This window comes from Danio aesculapii, chromosome 14, assembly GCF_903798145.1.
Source record: "Danio aesculapii chromosome 14, fDanAes4.1, whole genome shotgun sequence".
NCBI lineage: Eukaryota > Metazoa > Chordata > Actinopteri > Cypriniformes > Danionidae > Danio > Danio aesculapii.
Window position 1 is genome coordinate 32,528,025 of NC_079448.1, and position 20,910 is coordinate 32,548,934.

The 20,910-nt window shown below is 33.7% G+C and overlaps 1 protein-coding gene across 1 annotated transcript in view; it reads right to left on the reverse strand.

Moving 5' to 3' along the window:
• micu3b (mitochondrial calcium uptake family, member 3b) overlaps window positions 1-20,331 on the reverse strand; it is a 43,575-nt gene extending 23,244 nt beyond the window's left edge. Inside the window, exons 1-6 of the mRNA XM_056472526.1 lie at window positions 20,028-20,331; window positions 18,174-18,315; window positions 13,012-13,043; window positions 12,854-12,932; window positions 231-278; window positions 54-136 (exon numbers count right to left, since the gene is read on the reverse strand). Of these exons, the coding sequence (XP_056328501.1) occupies window positions 54-136; window positions 231-278; window positions 12,854-12,932; window positions 13,012-13,043; window positions 18,174-18,315; window positions 20,028-20,285 (642 nt within the window). The 5' untranslated portion in view covers window positions 20,286-20,331. The remainder of the gene's footprint in view (window positions 1-53; window positions 137-230; window positions 279-12,853; window positions 12,933-13,011; window positions 13,044-18,173; window positions 18,316-20,027) is intronic.
• Between the last annotated feature and the right edge of the window lie 579 nt (window positions 20,332-20,910).

A 20,910-nucleotide genomic window follows, 5' to 3' on the forward strand; every position in this document is an offset into this window, starting at 1 on the left:
CACATGCTGACATTCAGATGAATAATAAAACATCAGCAGAAAATCAGCCGTACCACCATGAACTCCCTCTTATCCACCATTTGATTGCCGTCCGCATCGAACATGTTGAAAGCTATTTTAAAACCAGCATGCGGCTCTAGAAGACAAAAGAAACACATTTTCACACACATGTACACTTTCTGTGACTGTAGTTTGTGTTAACAAGTGTGAAGAAGTCGACAAAAACTCACTTGTCAAAATACAGAGCAGAAACAGATACTCTGTGTAAGCGATGAGACCTGAAAAACAGAGCAAAGACATTTCCTTTCAAGAGCTCAAACAACGTGATCCAACCAGGGGTGACAATTTCCAAAAATTCCCATTATGCATTATAGTTTAAGCAATTATCAAATATTCGATTGATCATTAACCACAATAAGATGTGTGCAAGATGTGTCTAATTCAGTTTGTGGCACATTGTCACAACCATGACAGGATCTGCAAATGACACACAAAACTCAAAGGAATTAAAGAAAAATTATAATATTATTAAAAAGAGGAGGGTAGGATTGTAAAAAGAATCAATGACTGGCCTCAGACGAACACACTGACAACTAATGCATGATTGCGTCCATGTGCGTAAATTGCATTTGTTACTGTGTATTATTCCCAAATGTGCATATTGGGAAAAATCTGGAGAATGTGAAAAGGAAATGATTACTCCATGATGTGTTAGAGGTTTAGGTCATTTAGTTATAAACCCACTTCATCTGTCTTCATGTAGCTCACTCACATTAATAAACTTGCAATATTTGTTACATGTTCATTCCTAAATATTGGACTGGTTGGTATGATTGTGTATGTTGGTATGATCCTGTGACGCTCCAGAGACAGACGAGTCTTCGCTGAGGCCAGCTTCCAGCCTCCGCCGCTGAGACTGCAGCTCTGCACAAGACGTTTGGCCAGCGGAGAAATTAAAATGATCGTGCCCAACTGAGCCTGGTTTCTCTCAAGGTTTTTTTTCTTCACTTTCGCCATTTAGTGAAGTTTTTTTTCCCTCTCCGCTGTCGCCACTGGCTTGCATGGTTCGGGATCTGTAGAGCTGCGCATCGTTGGATTTGCTCTTCAATATTTGGATTCTCAGTAGTGATTATAAAACCACACTGAACTGAGCTAAACTGAACTGAACTTAAACACTACAAACTGAACTACACTGTTCCAATATACTATGACCTTTTATGTGAAGCTGCTTTGACACAATCTACATTGTATAAGCGCTATACAAATAAAGGTAAATTGAAAATTGAATTGAATTATGATTGTATATATCATTACCGGGGAATAAATGGTCAACCAAAATACATTTTTTATGCTGTGTATATATAACATATAAATGAGCCTGAGCAAGACAATACTTATGAAAAAGAGGCCAAGGTCACACATATATGGGTGTTTTTGTAAACTGAGCTTTAAGAAAAAAGTCAAAAGCACAGTTAAAGATATATATTCTTCCACATGAAAGCGCTTCACAAGGCTAGAATTATCAAGAGCATGTCAACAGGTGGCAATATACTCCTATAAACTCACATAGGGCAATTTGAAGCATCAGATTTTTTTTACTATAGGTTACGGTTGGCTGTCAACATGGCACACCAGCCATTGCAGGGACATGTGTTTTGTAAAGAACGGAGATCACGGCACACAATCTGATGTCACAAAGTAAATAGCAGTGTGGGTGACCTCAACACTCCGCCAGCGACAAGACTACAGACACCCTGACAGGAATTTTCAAAGCGTTTCAAATTCTGCATTTGAGTATAAATGAATGGCCAAACCGCATAGCAAAAGCTACAGTTTTGAAAATACCTATGTTCGAGTGAACGCAGGGCTGAGGATAGCTATTTTGGTCCCTATGAAAGAATATTTGAGGTTGGGCCCCCTGGTGATACTGTTAATAGCAATAAAGCAGATCTCTGGGGCTCATAAGGTGCGTGGGACCTTAGAATCGTTTTATGCCCACTTTGCGGCGCCTGACAGGGCCAGAGGGAAGATCAGCAATCTAAAGTGAACTTTACATGTGATTTAGATTAACTGTTTTGAATTACTGACTTGAATCTGTGAATATAAGTACAGAATAATTCTGTGTACAAAATATTCCTCAGTAAGTAAACAGTCACTACTGCTGCACTACTGCCTCTGCCAACTAACAGACTCATCCAAGTCCTAATGCCCATCGGATAACATGACTGATTCAAATGGGGCACTGTAAAGCTTAGACTAGGAAAATGAAAGCAAAATTCACAAATAACGTTGATTATTGAGTAAAATGGATTGACTTATTTACTGTGACACCAATCATACAAAGCATAATTCAGTATCTGCTATAATTAATCCTTTTCCCTTTACAATATCACTCCAAAGCAGCCACCTGCTGGGTCCTAGTGCCTGTCTAATAAGAAATTTGATTAAATCAAGGACTGCTGTTTTACACTTATAAACATTTTAAAAAAATAATGTTAGTTCTATCTAGGAACAAATCACCAATTGGGGTTACAAGCATGATATTAATTTATGGTGAGGAGCTAACACTAATTGGAAACAAAAATCTCAAACTTCGTCAAAAGGAGTTTGAAAATATCAGCAAAAATTCAATAATAGGCATCCCTACTACATTTTACATGATTCAATGTAGTCCCTTTAATTTCTGAAGGGTTTAAGTTTATTTACTATAACCCGTTTTGTTGAAATTTTGGAATAACTACTTACAGTTGAAGTCAGAATTATTAGCCCCCTTTAATTATTAGCCCTCCGTTTATTATTTTCCCCAATTTCTGTTTAACGGAGAGAAGATTTTTTTCTACACCTTTCTAAACATAATAGTTTTAATAACTCATTTCCAATAATTGATTTATTTTATCTTTGCCATGAAGACAGTAAATAATATTTGACCAGATATTTTTCAAGACACTTCTATACATCTTAAAGTGACATTTAAAGGCTTAACTAGGTTAATTAGGTTAACTAGGCAGGTTAGGGTTATTAGGCAAGGTATTGTTTAATGATGATTTGTTTTGTAGACTATGGGGGAAAAAGGGGGCTAATAATTTTGACCTTAAAATGGATTTAATAAAATTTAAAACTGCTTTTATTCTAGCCAAAATAAAACAAATAAGACTTTCTCCAGAAGAAAAAATACTATCAGACATACTGTGAAAATTTCCTTGCTCTGTTAAACATCATTTGGGAAATATTTTTAAATATTAATAATAAAATAATATTTTATATATTATATAATTATATATAATATATAAAATAAAATAATAATATTATTAAATATAAATAATAATTCAGCTAATAATTCTGACTTCAGCTGTATTTAAATAACTGTAACGTGACCTATATAATTACTATAAAATAAAATTACTCTTACCATGAAATAGACTTTTGTTTAATGGCCCATCGCTAGCTAAATGTAAAAAATAATGCTAATAAGATGTACTGATGAATGTCTAATAAGTCACGATCTGATAATGCAGTCCACAACGAATATGGTGCAACAAAACATGACATCCCAAACTGATCAGTTATTAATAAACAAGTTTTTCCTAACAATAGGCTGAATGTGCCTCAAACATATTCACAATAATGAAATCCATGCTTAATAGACTATTGACAACGTGTATCGATTAAAAGGAGTAGCTACATCTAATCACTGCCATCACTAGTTTAAAGATCCCAGAAAATACATTTTACAATCAAATGTCATTTCAATCCAGAGCTTCTTTCTTGTTGAACAGATAAGATCTCAGATGATCCTGTGCTTTTGCTCTTGTTTGGTGTTTTCTTTGCACAAGAGGAGACGCTGAAACGTAAAGTAACCAAAGCTGGACACAAACCCAAACAAAATTAGCTTCCCCTCTGTTTATTTTCCTAGGTGTAAACCATTCTCAAGTGATCTGTAACTGATTGCGGATGCCTGGTGTGGGTTTGTTTGGCTTTCTGAGGTCTGTTCGTGTCTTTGTTGTGTGAGAGGAGAAGAAAGGAAGAGCGACTGTCAGGTCTCTGTCTGGGAGAGATTGTTCTGTCACTGAAAGCATTCCCAAGCTTTTGTCTGAAGGAGATGATAGTGATTCGGATGCAGAGAGTTCAGGAGATCTGCTTTCAGTGCTGTGGGAAAAGGACTTTGGAATGTTTTAGGAAAAGGTTTAAAGAAAGGTGTGTGTAAAGCAAAACAGAGAAGATATATTTTCACATTACAGGTCACTCTGATGTCTAGTTGATCTGTAAATGTAGAGTATTTTTATTTGTTCCTAATAAGAGGATAGTTTGAACAAAAATTGACAATTCTGTCATCATTTACTCATCCTACAGTCTGTTAAAGACAAAAAAAGATATTTTGAAGAATGTTGAAAATTCCATAGTATTTGTTTTCCCTATGGGGCAGCAAGGTGGCTCAGTGGTTAGAACAGTCGCCTCACAGCAAGAAGGTCACGGGTTCGAGTCCTGGCTGGGCCAGTTGGCATTTCTGTGTGGAGTTTGCATGTTCTCACCGTGTTCGAGTGGGTTTCCTCCAGGTGCTCCGGTTTACCTCACAGTCCAAACACTTGCGCTATAGGTGAATTGAATCGACTAAACTGGACGTAGTGTGTGTGTGTGTGTTTGTGAATGTGTATATGGGTGTTTCCCAGTACTGTGTTAGAGCTGGAAGGGCAACCGCTGCATAAAACATATGCTGGAATAGTTGGCGGTTCACTCCACTGTGGCGCCCCCTGATAAATAAGGGACTAAGCCGAAGGAAAATGAATGAATGAATGCATATTTTTCTTATTGTTAAGTTTGCAGGTGTGTTTGTCTGTGTGTGTCTCTCTGTCTCGCTCTCTCTCCCTCTCATCACACCTGGAGGCCCCGCCCTAGCTACGCAGGCGACGTGCCCTGGGATTGGAGGAGGTTACCCAGGGCATCCTTTAAAAAGGGAACAACGGGCGTGGGGCGGGACAGCTAGTTTTGTTGGCGTGTTGTTTCAAATCGATGTAATAAAGTTATTTCTTTTGCTAAGTTGTTATCGTTGATTGTGTTTCCTGTGCTGTTGTATAAGTTTTGACTTTGTGTTGTATACCCATCCGTGTTTCCCCTTCCTATTATTTTGTTTTTGGTTTGTTTGTTTGTTGATTGTTAATATTGTAAATATATTATACACAGTAAGAGGCAGTAGGGGTGGACGCCACACTTTTCTTTTTGTAAATATGTTCACCTGTTTTTGTTCTTAGTCAGGGAGGTAGGTGTAGATTTTGTATTTTTATTTCTGTTATTTTATCAGGTGTAGTAATTTCATTTTGGTGTTTAGTTAGTGTGTATTTTTGTTTATTATTTTTCTGTGGGTTCACTCTGAGGTAGTTGGCTTCACTTTTTTTTTTTGGTAATAAAAAAAAGAAAAAAGACCAAAAAAGACAAATAAAGAGACCCTACACAAAAGGGTCATTAAAAGTGAATTTTATTTGTCGGGTGGTCTTTTATGTTGCGGCCTTGACCCTAGACCAGGGTCATAACACCTATGGATGTCAATGCCTACTAGTTTCAAGCATTCTTTAAAATATCTTCTTTTGTGTTCAATAGAAAAAAAAGAAACCTATAAAACGTTTGGAAACCACCTGAGCAAATGGTGAGTAAATTAAGATTTTGGGTTAAACTGTAGCTTTAAGTAAGGTTGCAAGTTTGATTGTGTTGATTTAATATAATTAGTTTATTCATTCATTCATTTTCTTTTGGCTTAGTCCCTTATTTATCAGGGGTCGCCACAGCAGAGTGAACCGCCATCTATGCCAGCATATGTCTGACGCAACGGATGCCCTTCCAACCACAACCCAGTACTAGGAAACGCCCATACACTCTCACATTCACACACTCATACATAGTTATATAAATTTATTCATTTATATATCTTTACCACAAAAATGGTTTTTAAAATATTTTTAAGCAGCAAATCAGCATATTAGAATGATTTCAAAAGGATGAGACTGAATACTTTGGTAATGGTGCTAAAGAAATTAGGTTTACCTTAATTTATTAATAATGAATTTTAAAGCAGTGCAGTTCATATAATCAGTTATAAAAATTAAAATTGTGGACGTGATTTAATTAATATTTAATTTTTTTTTACAATAACTCACAATACACTATTTCACAATAATACTGCTTTACTGTAGTTTAATTAAATAACTCAATAAGCATAATATTATACTACATACAATTTCCTATGACTAATTACAGAAGAAAAACTATATACATTTAAATTATTACATTACATTATTATTATTATTTCATAAAAATATCATTATATATCATTTAAAAATGAAATGTATTTAATGACTTCTTTATATATATATATATATATATATATATATATATATATATATATATATATATATATTTATATATTTATATATATAAATAAACGTGTGTGTGTGTGTGTGTGTGTATTTATTATTATTATTATTTTAGTCATTATTGTTTTCAAATTAATTGATAAATAAGATTTGAAAATATTTCTATGAAATTTGACCTATAAGTCAGTGCCATTGGGTGTCATTAAAGCCTGAAAAAGTTTTTATTTTCTGCTTCACACCAAGTGGCAACCTCCCGCTCTCCCTCGTGAAGCAAATACGGAAGTAACTGAAACTGCAATACATCGAAATTCCGCTAGTCCTGGATCCAAAAAAAGAGCACATTTCTATTGACCCCAATGATAAAATGGCCAACTTTACAGCAGAAAAAAAAGTTGTTTACAGCCTGGTATATAGAATGATTTTGGTTAATATAGCTAATATTACCCTTTATGACAACTGTGAGGGGGTGCATTTTTTTTTATAACTCATCCGTTTAGCTCACTCGAATCTGACATATTGATTAGCTGTAGGCTCTAGAACAGTCATCTGAAACATTATCATACAATGTTATGCCTGGATTTCATCAATAGCCTTGCATTTACTAACACAGACTATATTTAAAGTGTATGGAAGTAATTCGCGGTTTCCTCCTGTAGAAAAACGTCATAAGAACAATGTTTAGTGGCTCAGTGTATGACTACAGTGTTTTTAAAAGTCTAAACACTTTATTAATATAGTGTACAACCACGCAGATGTGGTCAGAACACAAACGAGTCACAAGTAATGAAGTATTAAGCGTTTCTCCCAAAGAAAAGCCCATCTAAGCAAAGTGTTAGCAGGTGTCTAGCTCCACTCACGCTCCGCCTCTTTGCCCTTGTTTGGTATTCCCCAGTCGGTGCGATGATGCAAAATGGCGACGATTAGCCATGCCTACTTGTAGCTTGTTTTGCGTTCTTTAGAAACCTATGGGTGGTAACCTATCGGTTACTACGCCCATATCTTTTACAGTCTATGCTTCACATGTCTTCAAATAGATACAATTTCATTATCCTTTATCAGGGTCTGATACAATATATATGATACATATATATGATACAATATGATACAATTCATTCACTTACACTTATCAATACATTACCCTATATGCAACATATACACTTCATTGAACATTCATACAGACATCACCTACTGCATCCTATATAACTGCAAGTTAACTATGTTCATATATAATAACTTTAACTGTTAAAGTTATTAGTAATTACTTACTAGTAAATTAGCTAAAATTATTAGTAACTAATAAAGTTATGGTAACTAATTGTAATGCACCTTTTGTAGTGTGCACCTTTTGTAAAGCTGCTTTGAAACAATAATTATAGTGAAAAGTGCTATACAAATAAACTTGAATTGAACATTTAAACTACTCAAAGCTTATTTAGGAGCATTTAGCCTCTGACGGCCTCAGACAGACAGGTTTCATTAGAGCCACACACCTTCAGTCTTGCAGAAAGAGCTCAAACAGTTGTCAGAACACAAAGACTCGCACAGAAACAATTCATACAGAATGTCAGTGATGGAGATGTAATCCAACGCCATTCTTTGAATTCATACTGTCCGCAGTGATACGGGGCTCTGCCACCACGACAAGTCTCAACACTGCAAAGTTCAAACAGCTCTTTTCATTTTCTCAAGCAAGGCTTTGTTTGCAGATCAAGCCTATCTTCTTTTTTTTTTAACCTAAGTGCAGCTTTAACATTTAACAGGCGGATTAAAAGCCCAAATCCAGGCACTGGCACTCAGGGAGAGCAGAGCTGAGCACAGATATCATGCACATGTGGAGTGTTTTACCATTTTAAGTGGAAGAAAGAAAACTACAAGGAAGGTACTGTTCTCGGAAAGCCCCACACATTAAAGTCTTACAAGTTTATAGTATTTTTGAACAAGACTGCAATTATAGTTAGACTGATATACATAAGTAAAATATATAGTTGAAGTCAGAATTATTAGCCCCCCCCCCCCCCCCCCCTCCCTGAATTATTAGCCTCCTATTTATTTTTTTTCCCCAATTTCTGTTTAACAGAGATTTTTTCAACACATTTCTAAACATAATAGTTTTAATAACTCATTTCTAATAACTGATTTATTTTATCTTTGTCATGATGACAGTAAATAATATTTTAATAGATATTAGCTTATAGTTTAACAATTTTGACCTTAAAATGGTTTCTAAAAAATTAAATCTGCTTTTATTCTAGCCGATAAAAATAATAAATCAGACTTTCTCCAGAAGAAAAAAATATCATCAGACATACTGTGAAAATTTCCTTGCTCTGTTAAACATCATTTGAGAAATATATTTAAAAAAAGTCAAATGGGGGGCTAATAATTCTGACCTCAACTGTATATTAATAATGACTTGGACAATTAATCTAAAAAGCAACTTGTGCTCTCTTCCAGCAACTTCTGTAGTTTGCAATGTGAATGTTTAATAGAAAAGTTGCTAACAAAAAAGAAACTTTTAAAAGAAAACTTTCCCTGCAATTTTTGTCAAAATAAATTCTCTATGGTCAACGTAACCTAAAGAAAAACCTTTACAAATATTAGTGTCGTCATTTTACTAGTGTATACTTAAATGTATTATTAGTCGTATTCATATTTTACAGTTCTACAATATTAAAGAGATACATGATTGTTAATTATTTTAGAATGTAATTAAATATTATTAATAATGCATATAAAATAAAAGGATTTTAATTAGATGTATTAACCTTATTCTTCATGTACGAGCCATTTGAACCTTTTTGGCTCAAGACTTCAGGTCTCATTCACTTCAATTCATTTTTAGATGTTAAAAACAGCTCGTTTTATTATTATTATTTTTATTATTATTTTATTATTATTAATATTATTATTATTATTATTATTATTATTATTATTATTATTATTATTATTTAGTAAATAATCCACATACAATTTTATGGTCTGTAACTTTTTTCAGGTTGCCAACGTTGTTGTTTCAACACTGTTGAAATATAAGGAAATTAAATTCTATTAAAAAATAATTATAATAAAGAATTATAGTAAAAATGCAATAAATATTGTACATTTTGCAAAGTGTAGCTAATTCTTATATATTTTAGTAAGTACTGGTCAGAACTTTTTTTTACATACAGTAAATATATCTGTTACACTGAATAATAACAGAACATTATTTCCCACATATTTTGACGAAATAATCTTCACAAAAGCTATTAAAAGCTATTTAAAAGCAGCACTTGCATTTATTTTGTGCTTTCTACAGTATATAATATCACTCTTGTAAATTTGATAGAGACCACAAAAATGGGATGTCGAGTCTACATATTGTTCTTGTCTATATATTTGCACTCAGGCACTTTCCTTCCCCAGATACTGTAGGACTCTGGCATATTTTTTGTCATTTACTTCCTGCCTCCCTGAGAGTGCATTAACTCATAAATCCCAGTGTTGAAAACCCCCATACACTCTCTCATTCGCACATATTTCACACTATTGCCAAATTTAGATTAGATTATCCAGTTCAACTATACAGTATTATACTGGAGGAACTGGGCAGTTCCACAGCACCCAGAAGAAAACCACAAGAACACGGGGAGAACATGCAAACTCAATAAGCCAGGACTTAAACCAACATCCTTATTGCTATGAGGCGACAATGTAAACCATGCACATACATACATTCAATGTGTGTGTCATTTTTGCAATTCTTGCAATAGCATAAACTGCTTTTCAATTTGTCTTTTGTTGCTGACACGTCAAGTATGATAGGTAAACACAGGCTTTTCTTCAAGCACGTCTAGAAAGTAATACCTGAGGGCAATATAAAGCTGGGTAATTTCTGGATTAGTGTGATTGTGCGAGTACGCCACACCCCTCGGCTGAGCGCATGATTGTTTCCTATTCAGAACAACATACCACACGTCATGCGCTGGCTGTTGTTGTCACCTTCCTATCTGTGCATTATTATCCCAGAGCAAAGTCACAGTAATGGGAGAGCGATTGAGAGATAAGAGAGCGTTTACAGCTAGCACTTTCTCTCCTGCTGCATGAGGCCCGGGTGCAGGATCATGATTGTTTTATAACTCTGTGTGTGTGTGTGTGGCCTGAGCATCTGCACACTCAAAAAACTCTATAGTAACTACAATGACGTCACAATATCTGTGCATTTGGATTTATGGATGGCAATTTATTGTACAACCCTAATTCTGAAAATGTGGGACATTTAGTAAAAATCAAGGAAATCAAAATGTAATTGCTTAAAGGAATAGTTCACGCAAAAATGAACATTTTGTCATCGTTAACTCACCCTTTCCTTGTTTCAAACCTTTATGAGCCTCTTCCTTTGGTTAAACACTAAATTTAGTGATTGTTAACCCTTATGTACTGTTGGGGATGCTTTCATCAACTCTGAGTTGATTTTGAGTCTTAATTTGGCCATAAGTTTTCTTTGTTCCAGCTAGCAGAATCATTTTTGGTCACAACTTTTTATTTTGACACATATTTTGTCAAAACAAGCTCAGCAATACATTGGGCAAACTTACTACCCTTTTGTTATGTTAGGGATGAAAACATCCAGTAAATTAAACTGCTGTAAAAATGCATCAGATAAACATTTTTTTCCATTTGTTTTGCATTCATCAACCACAGTCCTGATCAAAATTACTAAATAGCTTGGAAAATTACAGGATTTTAACTCTTTAATTGCCAAGTTCACAAATGATGTCACTAATTTGGTGAAAAAACACAAAATGACGTATTTTCAATATAGAAAGTAATTCTGGACTGGATTTTTTTTTGCCTTTTATCACCGTCTTGGACGTGTGAAACAACATTGCCTTTGATGCATTGATTTTATTGATATTCATTTTATTTTATCTAATTTACTGTTGGTGGCTGTTTTTGCCCCACTGACTTCCATTATAACCACATTTTCTTAATTACAAAATCCTGACATCATATAATCATGTATTTTAGATTGTTGGTGGTTTTCCCTGTTGGGAAGAGGTAAAATTTGTAATTATTGCTGTTGATCATCAGTTGGCACCATTAACCCTTTAGATAGGCCGGTGCAAAAAAAAATCTACATATCTGGATTTTATATGGAGTATAACAGCAAATTAAAGTGTGTGTATGTGTGTCTGTGAATGTGGGAGTTATCTTTGCGAACTTCACCATGATACGTCTGAAAAAACACAATTACTTTTTATATTGAAAATACGTCATTTTGTGTGTTTTTCTACCAAATCAGTGACATCCTTTATAAATTTAGCAATTAAAAGAGTTCATTTAAAAAACATTTAGGAGTTTTGATCAGGACTGAGGTTGATTAACAGATTTCTGCAAAAGAAAAATTGAAAGAATATTTATCTGATGCATTTTTACAGCAGTTTAATTCAGTGGATGTTTTCCTCCCTAACATAACAAAAGGGTAGTAAATTTTAATAGTGCACAAGGGTTAAATTCATTCAAATATATTTTTAAATAGATGTTTTGACCTATCGTCACCTAAGAATTATAAGGTTCTATCTGACATTTTTGTCAAAATTGAGTTATTGACATATTCTTATTAAATGACAACTTAATTAGATTGTGGGATGTTATTTTTATAAGTGGTTTACGTTTTAAGACATTTTATTTAAAAAAACAAATGTTACACTCAAACTGTTTGCTATATGGAATGCAAAAACTTTGAAGCTCAATATCTCAAAATCATTGAGAACGCAGATACCGGTATGTAAATAACCTATAACCATTGACGTCCATAGTGTTTGTTTTTTCTACTGTGGAGTCAATGGTTACAGGTATTCAGCATTCTTAAAAATGTCTTCTATTGTGTTTAACAGAACAGGGAAACTCAAAACGGTTTGGAACCACTTTAGGGTGAGGAAATAGTTCATTTAAATTTTTGGGTGAACTATCCCTTTAACTCTTTTTAACTAACTTTAAATTTTACATAACTGGCACAAAAACAAAGAAAATAATTGTATAAGTGTTTTCACTGACAAATCCAAATGTATTTTGGATGAAAACCTCATGCATTACCAGTTCAACTGCTTATTGTGGACTGTTTAAAAGCTGATTAATTTGGATATTCTATAATCTTTTCACATTAATTTTGCCTCTGACCCAAATGTTGGCTTATGATGCAGCCATTAAAATCAAACTTGTTTATATTTACAAAATACAATTCATTTAAAACACTTTAAAATATTTTCTTTGTACTGTTGTCAATTCATTTAAGATTAAAAAAAAGTTAAATATTCTAGATTTTAACTTTTGTCCGAACTGAGGTTGTATATTACTGTGTATTTAGTATAACAGCCAACCGTTGAAAGCAGATCCTACCGAAAACAAGTTTCCTTTAGGGATTTATTGTTGCAAACAAATGATGAAGTGAAGGATGCTGAATAATATAGAACAAATCAATATATGTAGCCAAGATTATCACGTCTTACCTCTTTCCCGCAGGTTACGGAACAGGCGGGACGATCCTTTCCAAACAGGTGGCGTATCTGACAGCATCTTGTCGAGTTCCTTTTAAAAGAATGTGAGAGTGAGATTTTCTGAAGTAGATAATTAACAATTTAACCAAATATAAAAGGTGTTATCAAACCTGTTTTGTGAGAAATTTCCAAAACCTCTTTTCTAAAAAAATAAAGCAAAAACAGATACTTTCATTTATTGTCAGGTACATTTAAAACAGCAGTCATTTTGACGGTTATAGCAAGTTATAAAGGTTTATCATAGAGCTGCATGATATTGGAAAAATCACTGCCAAATTTTGTTTACTACAATATATAATGTGATTTATATACAATTTCACCAGATGGCATGAATAGAGATATTTGGAAAGAATTGTGTAGGTAAGTGACTCCTGCATAAAATATAATAAACCAATTACAAGCAAAAACTGAACTGAAATAAAAAGGTTTTTATGGTTTTCTGCGGAGTAAAACAGTATTCAGGAAGTACAGAAATTGAATAATCAAATGTAAAATAAAACTGTGTCTTTATTGTATAAGTAATGCCTCAAAATGTATGCTTATTAAAGTTGCAAACAGTAAAATTTCTTATACCGGAACGCTTTAAACTCTCTTGAAATGCTCACACTGTCGCATATCTTAAAAACAAATGCTATTTAAAAACTTTTACTCCTTTATTGTTAAACTTTGTAGTGACTCCACAAATCACACATCTTCTTAACTCTGAACTGTGACATTACACATAGAGTACTGTGTTGTGACTCTTGCAGATGCATGGAAATGGCTTAATGTGAATATTTTTCTTACAAAAAGCATTAATCAATCAATCCAACAGATCAATTTTATGATAACAAATGTATTTGTAATTACAATCCTTAGTTATTATTTATTACATTATTTTAAAAGGATACAGTTACTGTTATATTAAATGAAAGCATATACAGCAAGGATGGCTTGAGAGTAAGTGAATAATGGGATAACTTTCATTTTTGAGTGAATTGTTTCATTAACAGCAAAATATAGCATTAGAAAATCTTTTGTTCATTTAGTAGAGTGTCATTCAGGTTGAAAATGCTTTATAATGAATGCATCTGTTTCCCCTTTATCACTAGTTTGACCATATTGTACCTGCACACAGTCATACCAGCTCTTTTTCATATCTGCAGAAAATGCAAGTGATAGGTTAAGGGATGGGTGCAATTATAAATGCAATTGCATGCAAGTATTTAATCAAGCATAGTATATGGTGGTCGAGAGAGCTTAACATGCTGAAATTTAAGAAAGCACATGCAGTTACAAAAAACACCAGCAAATAAAGAAACGATCTTCATCAATTTGACAGCACACGTGTTGCAAATTGGTCACAACACAAACAACTGAAGAAACGCGCTACAAATTGGTCACAACACTTGCAAATATCCACGTAACACAACGGAAATGTTTCTAGGGGGCCCAAAAACAGGACAAACCCTGCTGAGATATGGATGTGTTGTTATGTCATGTAATCAAGATATTAAAATAAACGAAAAACAACTCACCTTTCAAAGACCACCAATCACTTCACTGAGCAACAGTCACGGCATAATAACACATCCACATATCTGTAGGGTCTGTCATGTTTTTTGGGCCCCCTAGAAACATTTCCGTTGTGTTACGTGGATTTTTGCAAGTGTTGTGACCAATTTGATTTGTGTTTCTTCAGTTGTTTGTGTTGTGACCAATTTACAACACGTGTGCTGTCAAATTGATGAAGATCGTTGTTTATTTGCTGGTGTTTTTTGTAATTGCATATGCTTTCTTAAATTGCAGAGCATTAAGCTTTCTCGGCCACCGTATAAGTACAATGTAAAAATATGTATTTACACAATAGGTACATTGTAACAACTGATTAATTTCAGTGAAAGTATATTTAGTTAAGATCACCTAATATAAAGTGGGACAAACGATAATCATCAAAATAGTTTTTACTGTACAATTCAAAACAATAATATGTTTAAATTATAAGCTTCTGTTAATAAAAACCAACTCAAAGTGAGTTTTACAGCCACCGCATAAAACCATAAATACCACTATTCATTCTGTCAGGCATATGCCATTAAAGTCAATGATGCAATGTTTTCCCTCCATATTAGAGTTCACATTTTATTCTCGTCTGCACATTCCAAGAGGTCCAAGTTTCATATAGCAGCAAACATGACTGGTTGAAACTCAACTCCCATACAAGTATAGCTGGGTCGTGAAAATACAGAGCATATCAACTCTACCATCTGGGCTGTATATTTCAGACTCCATATTTTTCAGTTTAGCAGATTCTCTGTATCTGACACACACTTTTAAATCTTGTCAGTCTAGCTGCTTTCAGATTTTGGTTACAGAAATAGGTCATAAGTGTGATGCTGGCAGAAAGAGATGAGTATCTTCATGCAGGTGTTACAGCTGCAAATGTTGGTTTTGTGCATGCTGGGTAATTTGCTTTTAAGGTAGAAGCATTAAAGGTAAATTTCTGTAATAAAAATTTACTCAAACATTCAATTTATTGCATTCAAGACATGCTGTTTAACATCCTCAAATAAGGAAATAAAAAGGAAGGTAAAGAATACTCGGTTCCTATACTGCCTTTACATCTGATTTTGTTGATTAATCGGTAGATATTACTTACTAAACACTACTGTAAATGTGTCCTTCATAGACATCAGTACTTCTCTTTTATTATGCTTATGAACACAAAATGTCATTCAGGTTGAAAAGATACTGTTATTATAAAGCTGAATCATTAATTATATTTATACAACAGAAGAACAGCGTGAGTTTAGGTTTGTTTTCTTAATAATAGCTCTTAAATCGGTCACATGACTATAGCTCCAAAGAGAGCTAAATTTACCAAAGACGACGATGATTTACTTTAAATGCAGATTAAACATGCATTCTGAAATCAGTATATTTAAATTTTTTAACAGATGTTGTTTTACTGAACATAAATCTGCTTCATCTCCTTAAAGTCAGCTGGAAATAAAAGATTTGATATCACCCATTATAACACACTAATTCCTAAACAATTACTAAATAATCCGTTTCTCTGTTCAGATATTTGGTTAAGGAATAAGTAGCTAAAGTTAATTTTAAGTTTACCCAATTAAGTTTTATAAATATTTATAATTGCAAATATTGTGGGTCAGATTTGTGATATGTTCAATTGGTAATTTTGTCATGTTAAACAATTAACTTCCTGGTTTCTACAAATTTCACAAAGGAGCAAAGGTCTACCGTTAAAATTGAAAGTAATAGAGATTTGACTTTACAACAAAAATTAGTCCAGTGCAGGGGTGCATTTCCGAAAACCATCGTTAGCCAACTAAGGTCACAAGATCCATCGTTACAAACATAATTCATTGATTTGACGTTTCCCAAATCCGTCGTTCCAATAAACATTCGCAAACTGTATCGCAAACTTGTACGTTTGCAACTACACCTCTAGAGCTGTAGTTAGAAGCATAGGTCCTGGCTGTGTTCTATTCCCAGTTATCCCCCCATGCTATATTCATTTAGAACATTCTATCATTTTAACTTGGAATGATTTAAAAAATAAACAAGGTCATCTCTCTTAGGTGTAATTTGCTTTTTAAAGTATTTTTTTATAGTTTAGTTTCAGCGATCTTCATATTGACAATTGCATACTCTTCTTAGCGCACTTTGAAATCATTGAATGTCATTTTGAACACAGCCTTGGCTCATGACAAAAGCTATAGGTGACCTATGATTTAAAGGTGGAACTTATGTCTCCAAAGCTTGTGAAAACCAAAATATATAGCATACGTTAATGCTTTTAATTGATAGTAGCTTATTTATTAATAGATGTATCTGTACTGTATATGACATGGGCCTGTTAGTTAGAATATTTCCGCAGTGATTTGAACGTGTCAAATTGTAAAACTTTTCAAAACAATTAAATAAAAAATAAATAAACAATATCCTACTTAATCCTACTACTGCTAATAATAATAATAATAATAATAATAATAATAATAGTAATATATATTATTATTATTAAGTTGGATTTTTTTTCATTTCTTAATAAATAGCCTACTGTAAATTAGGTCTACAACAATTAATGATTTATATAATTTATATATGAGATTAGAATATGTGTTAACTAAGTGGTTTTATTTGGAATATTCTCAATAATATTTGTAAAGGAAACATATATGGGTCCTATATGTGTCATTTACATATATTTCAATTAAGAAATTATTTAAATTAATGAAATCTGAGTGCATGTATTTACCAAAACTAATATTGGATTTTTTCAAATGCATGTGCGTGTAAAACAATATATTTTGCAGAAAAAAATGATGGGGTTTTTCTCTAAAGAAGTTAATACTCTGCACCGTTTAGAGTGTCATTATGGACGTTTTACGTTATAACTAACGTGGTTCAAACGATGGATCTGTGACAGAGAAACTACGATTTTTGGTAAACACTCATTACTACAATGTTCTTTTCCCAAATGATGCATTGTACTATGATAGTTCAGCCGCGAGTTATGTCGTTGTTTGGGAAATGCACCCCAGTCCAGTAACAGTGTTACCCTGATGAAGGCAGTTGTTTGCCGAAACGCATAGGCACAGTTTTAAGGAATAGTCATGTTAATAAAAGCTTTTTAATATTTTTTCCACATTTTTCCAGTGCCCTGGACTGACTTTTGTTGTTTGTTTTGATGATACCCTTACCCAAAGAGCACCGACACAATATTTAAGCTACCCCTGAGCACTTTTTGTTTGATTTAAGAGATTTGATCTGATTTTTTCATGATGTAATAATTATGACTGATATGAAAAAAAATTTTCATCATGACTTTTTTGCCCAGCATTGCCTGTACATGTAACCCTGGCACACAAAACAAGTTGCACTGCTATATTTTTGCCAATAGCCAGAAAATTATTATGAGTCAAAAATTTATTTTCTTCTTTTATGCCAAAAATCATTAGAATATTAGGTCATCATCCATTATCATGCTCCATTAAGATTAATTAAAACTCAAATTTTGATAGTAATGTTCAATTGCTAAGCACTCCATTTAGACAATTTAAAAACTATTTTCTCAGTATTTTTTTAACCCTTAGATTCCAGATATTCATATATTTGTATCTCAACCAAATATTTTCTTTTTAACAAACCATAGTTTCAGTGTAAACATATTTATTCAGCTTTCAAAAAATTGACACTTATGACTGGTTATGTGGTCAATAGTCACATATTCTGTAAAAGCGGAAGATGAACTGTTTGTGTGACTCACTCTTTGGTTCGCTCATAGTGACGGACTCAATGAAGTCAAGGGGAGTCATGTAGAGCTGTCCATCAAATTCCACTGAGCTGAAAAGCCTGAACCTGTGCTCGTGTGCAGACAACGACACCTCATCTTCAGCAGATACACTGGCCTATGAACAAACAAATCCACATCTCACTTTTGTGTCATTAAAGAAAGAGTGAACCATCTTTTTATTATTTCCATCTTTCAGTTGAAGGCTTCTTGTGCAAAAACATGCACATAAGTAGAAAAATCCAGGGCTAATCTTACGAGGACTGTGTTCCTCTCGCTCTACACTGGCTGACAGCCAGGCCCACTGGGCACTGTGCAAACACCCTGGGAATGTGTTCCCTGCTACTTATTACCCCCATCAAACGTTCACCCGACTGCCAAGCTGCCGTGTCCAGTTACCTCAACCCTGAATTCCTGCGTCTCAATCTACAAGTCAAGGTTACGTCCGACGAATGCAGATAAGAGTGGAAAAACAAAAGGGAACAGAATCGCATGCTCCTGTTTGGTTTAATAATCAATCTGATAACAATCTGAAAAAAATGCTTTTCAACAACAGACAAAACAAGGAGTATTTTGTGTAAAGATTTCAAGGGTTATTTCGCCCTATTAGATGTGACCTGCTTTATATTAAGTATCTTTAAGACTAATATTTACAAATAATTGATACAATGCTCATTATGTACACTCAAAAAATGACGTTTGCTGCTTGAATAAACTTCCTTTTTAAAATGAGTTGAAACACCACAATTCTTAAGTTTTTTTGGGACAACTTGTTTGTTTTATGTTTCATCCACTTATATTTGTAAAAAAATATTAAGTTAACTAAATTAATTTTTGTGTAGGGACAACATGAAGCAACTGTGTGGAACCCAGCATTTTTTTTAAAGTCTACGTGTGTTTATATTGTAGTTCTATTCTAAAAATTCCTACGAGCAATTATGGGTAAAATGTTGGTAATTGTGCAATCAATTCTAACCCTTCCACTAAACACTCAAAAAAAAACTTTTAATGCTTGTTCAAACTACTTATTAAGTATTCAACCAACACAATTTGACAACTTAATTGTTTTATGTTGAATCCACTTAAATATGTCAAAACAATTAAGTTAACTTAATTGATTTGTGTTGGGACAACATGAAGGAATTGTTTGAAACCCAGCATTTTTACAGTGCTGTCCCTAACCTTAACATACTAACCTATAGCAATAACTATATTGTAACATTTAATTTTTTTTATGCATGTACATAGTAGTTAAAGACACCTAATATAAAAGGACCATTAAACTCTTTTTTAAATAAAGTACATCAAATTTTACATGACCTAATCCTTTTTTAAAGAAAATAATGTAAATAAAAATGTGAGTCATACATTTGTGTTGATGACATTTGTTTTTTTCTCCCGTATATAAAATGATTTACAGTATTAATGATAATAGCATTCTTCAATGTGAGTCGACTAAATATTGTGGTTTCAGAAATTCTAATGGAAATCTGGTTGACATACAAATGCCAGTAGAGATCTGCACAGTTCAGGATTGGTGACTGAATTTGCATGCTAGTAAAATGACCCTTCTGGAGCCAATGCTAAGCATGAACGTACAATGGTGTTAATAATAATGGTTCAAATAATAATTTTAACAGAATCATAAGGCATCATCGCCTGACTAATGAACTGAAACAGGGAATTCAGCACCTCTGTGGTGGAGAGCGACTGTTTTGATGACAAAACTACGCCACGATTTTCAGACTTTAACCACAATAAAAACCTGGATGGTGAAGCAATATTAGAGTGAACACTAGAACATAGAAAAATGTACAAAAATGTAGATACCTTCTCTTTTGCAGCCACTGCTGGGAGCGGGGAAATCAATGCGCGCAGACTCGCTGCGCGTCTCCGATCCGAACTCGAACTGTGCTGGTAGTAAACAAAGGCGAACCCGCCGAGAGTGATACAAAGCCCTGTCCCTACGCGTCTCAGAGCTGCTCTTTCCCTCGGTGAACGTCTGCTGTTAAAGTAAATGTTTAACCCGTTTGCAGAGCTGGTGAACTTGCTCCGAAGACCCAGAAAGCGACGGACGGCGGCCATCATGACTGTGTGACGGCAGACAGACCGCGCGCACTCCTCGCGAGATGAAATACTGTATGTGACCTCGCTGAAACACATGAATGCAAGAGCAGCTGTATTTGCAGTCACTTGTCCTTTCAATTCAGGTCATAGTTAATCCGCTCAGACCTCAAATAACATTAATTTTACGTTTTTAGAAAATGGCCTTACATAGATTCTATTGAAAATTGGACGGTAGCCTATACTTTTTTCCAGTTTAATAAGCTACAGTATTCGATGTGATTAACCTATTTTAAACTGTAGACATGTATCAATTACAATCCCCAAACTTCAAAAATGTATATCAAAAACTATTTACCTTTTTAAAACCACATAGCCATTGTCACTCTCTCAATGACACAAATACTCACACATATGGGTAAAAACATTTTTATTAATCTTTAATTTTACTATGTGGATATATTTTACTGTGCATTTTATTTCTGTTATTAAAAAATATGGAATCATTACTACAATCTTGATTCTCACATGATCTTTTCAAAATCATTCTAATACTCTGATTGTTGCTCTTTTTAGTCTTATTATTTATTAGTATTGGTGCTCACTCATAAATAATTATCATTATTAGCATTAGTTTTGGAATTACTTA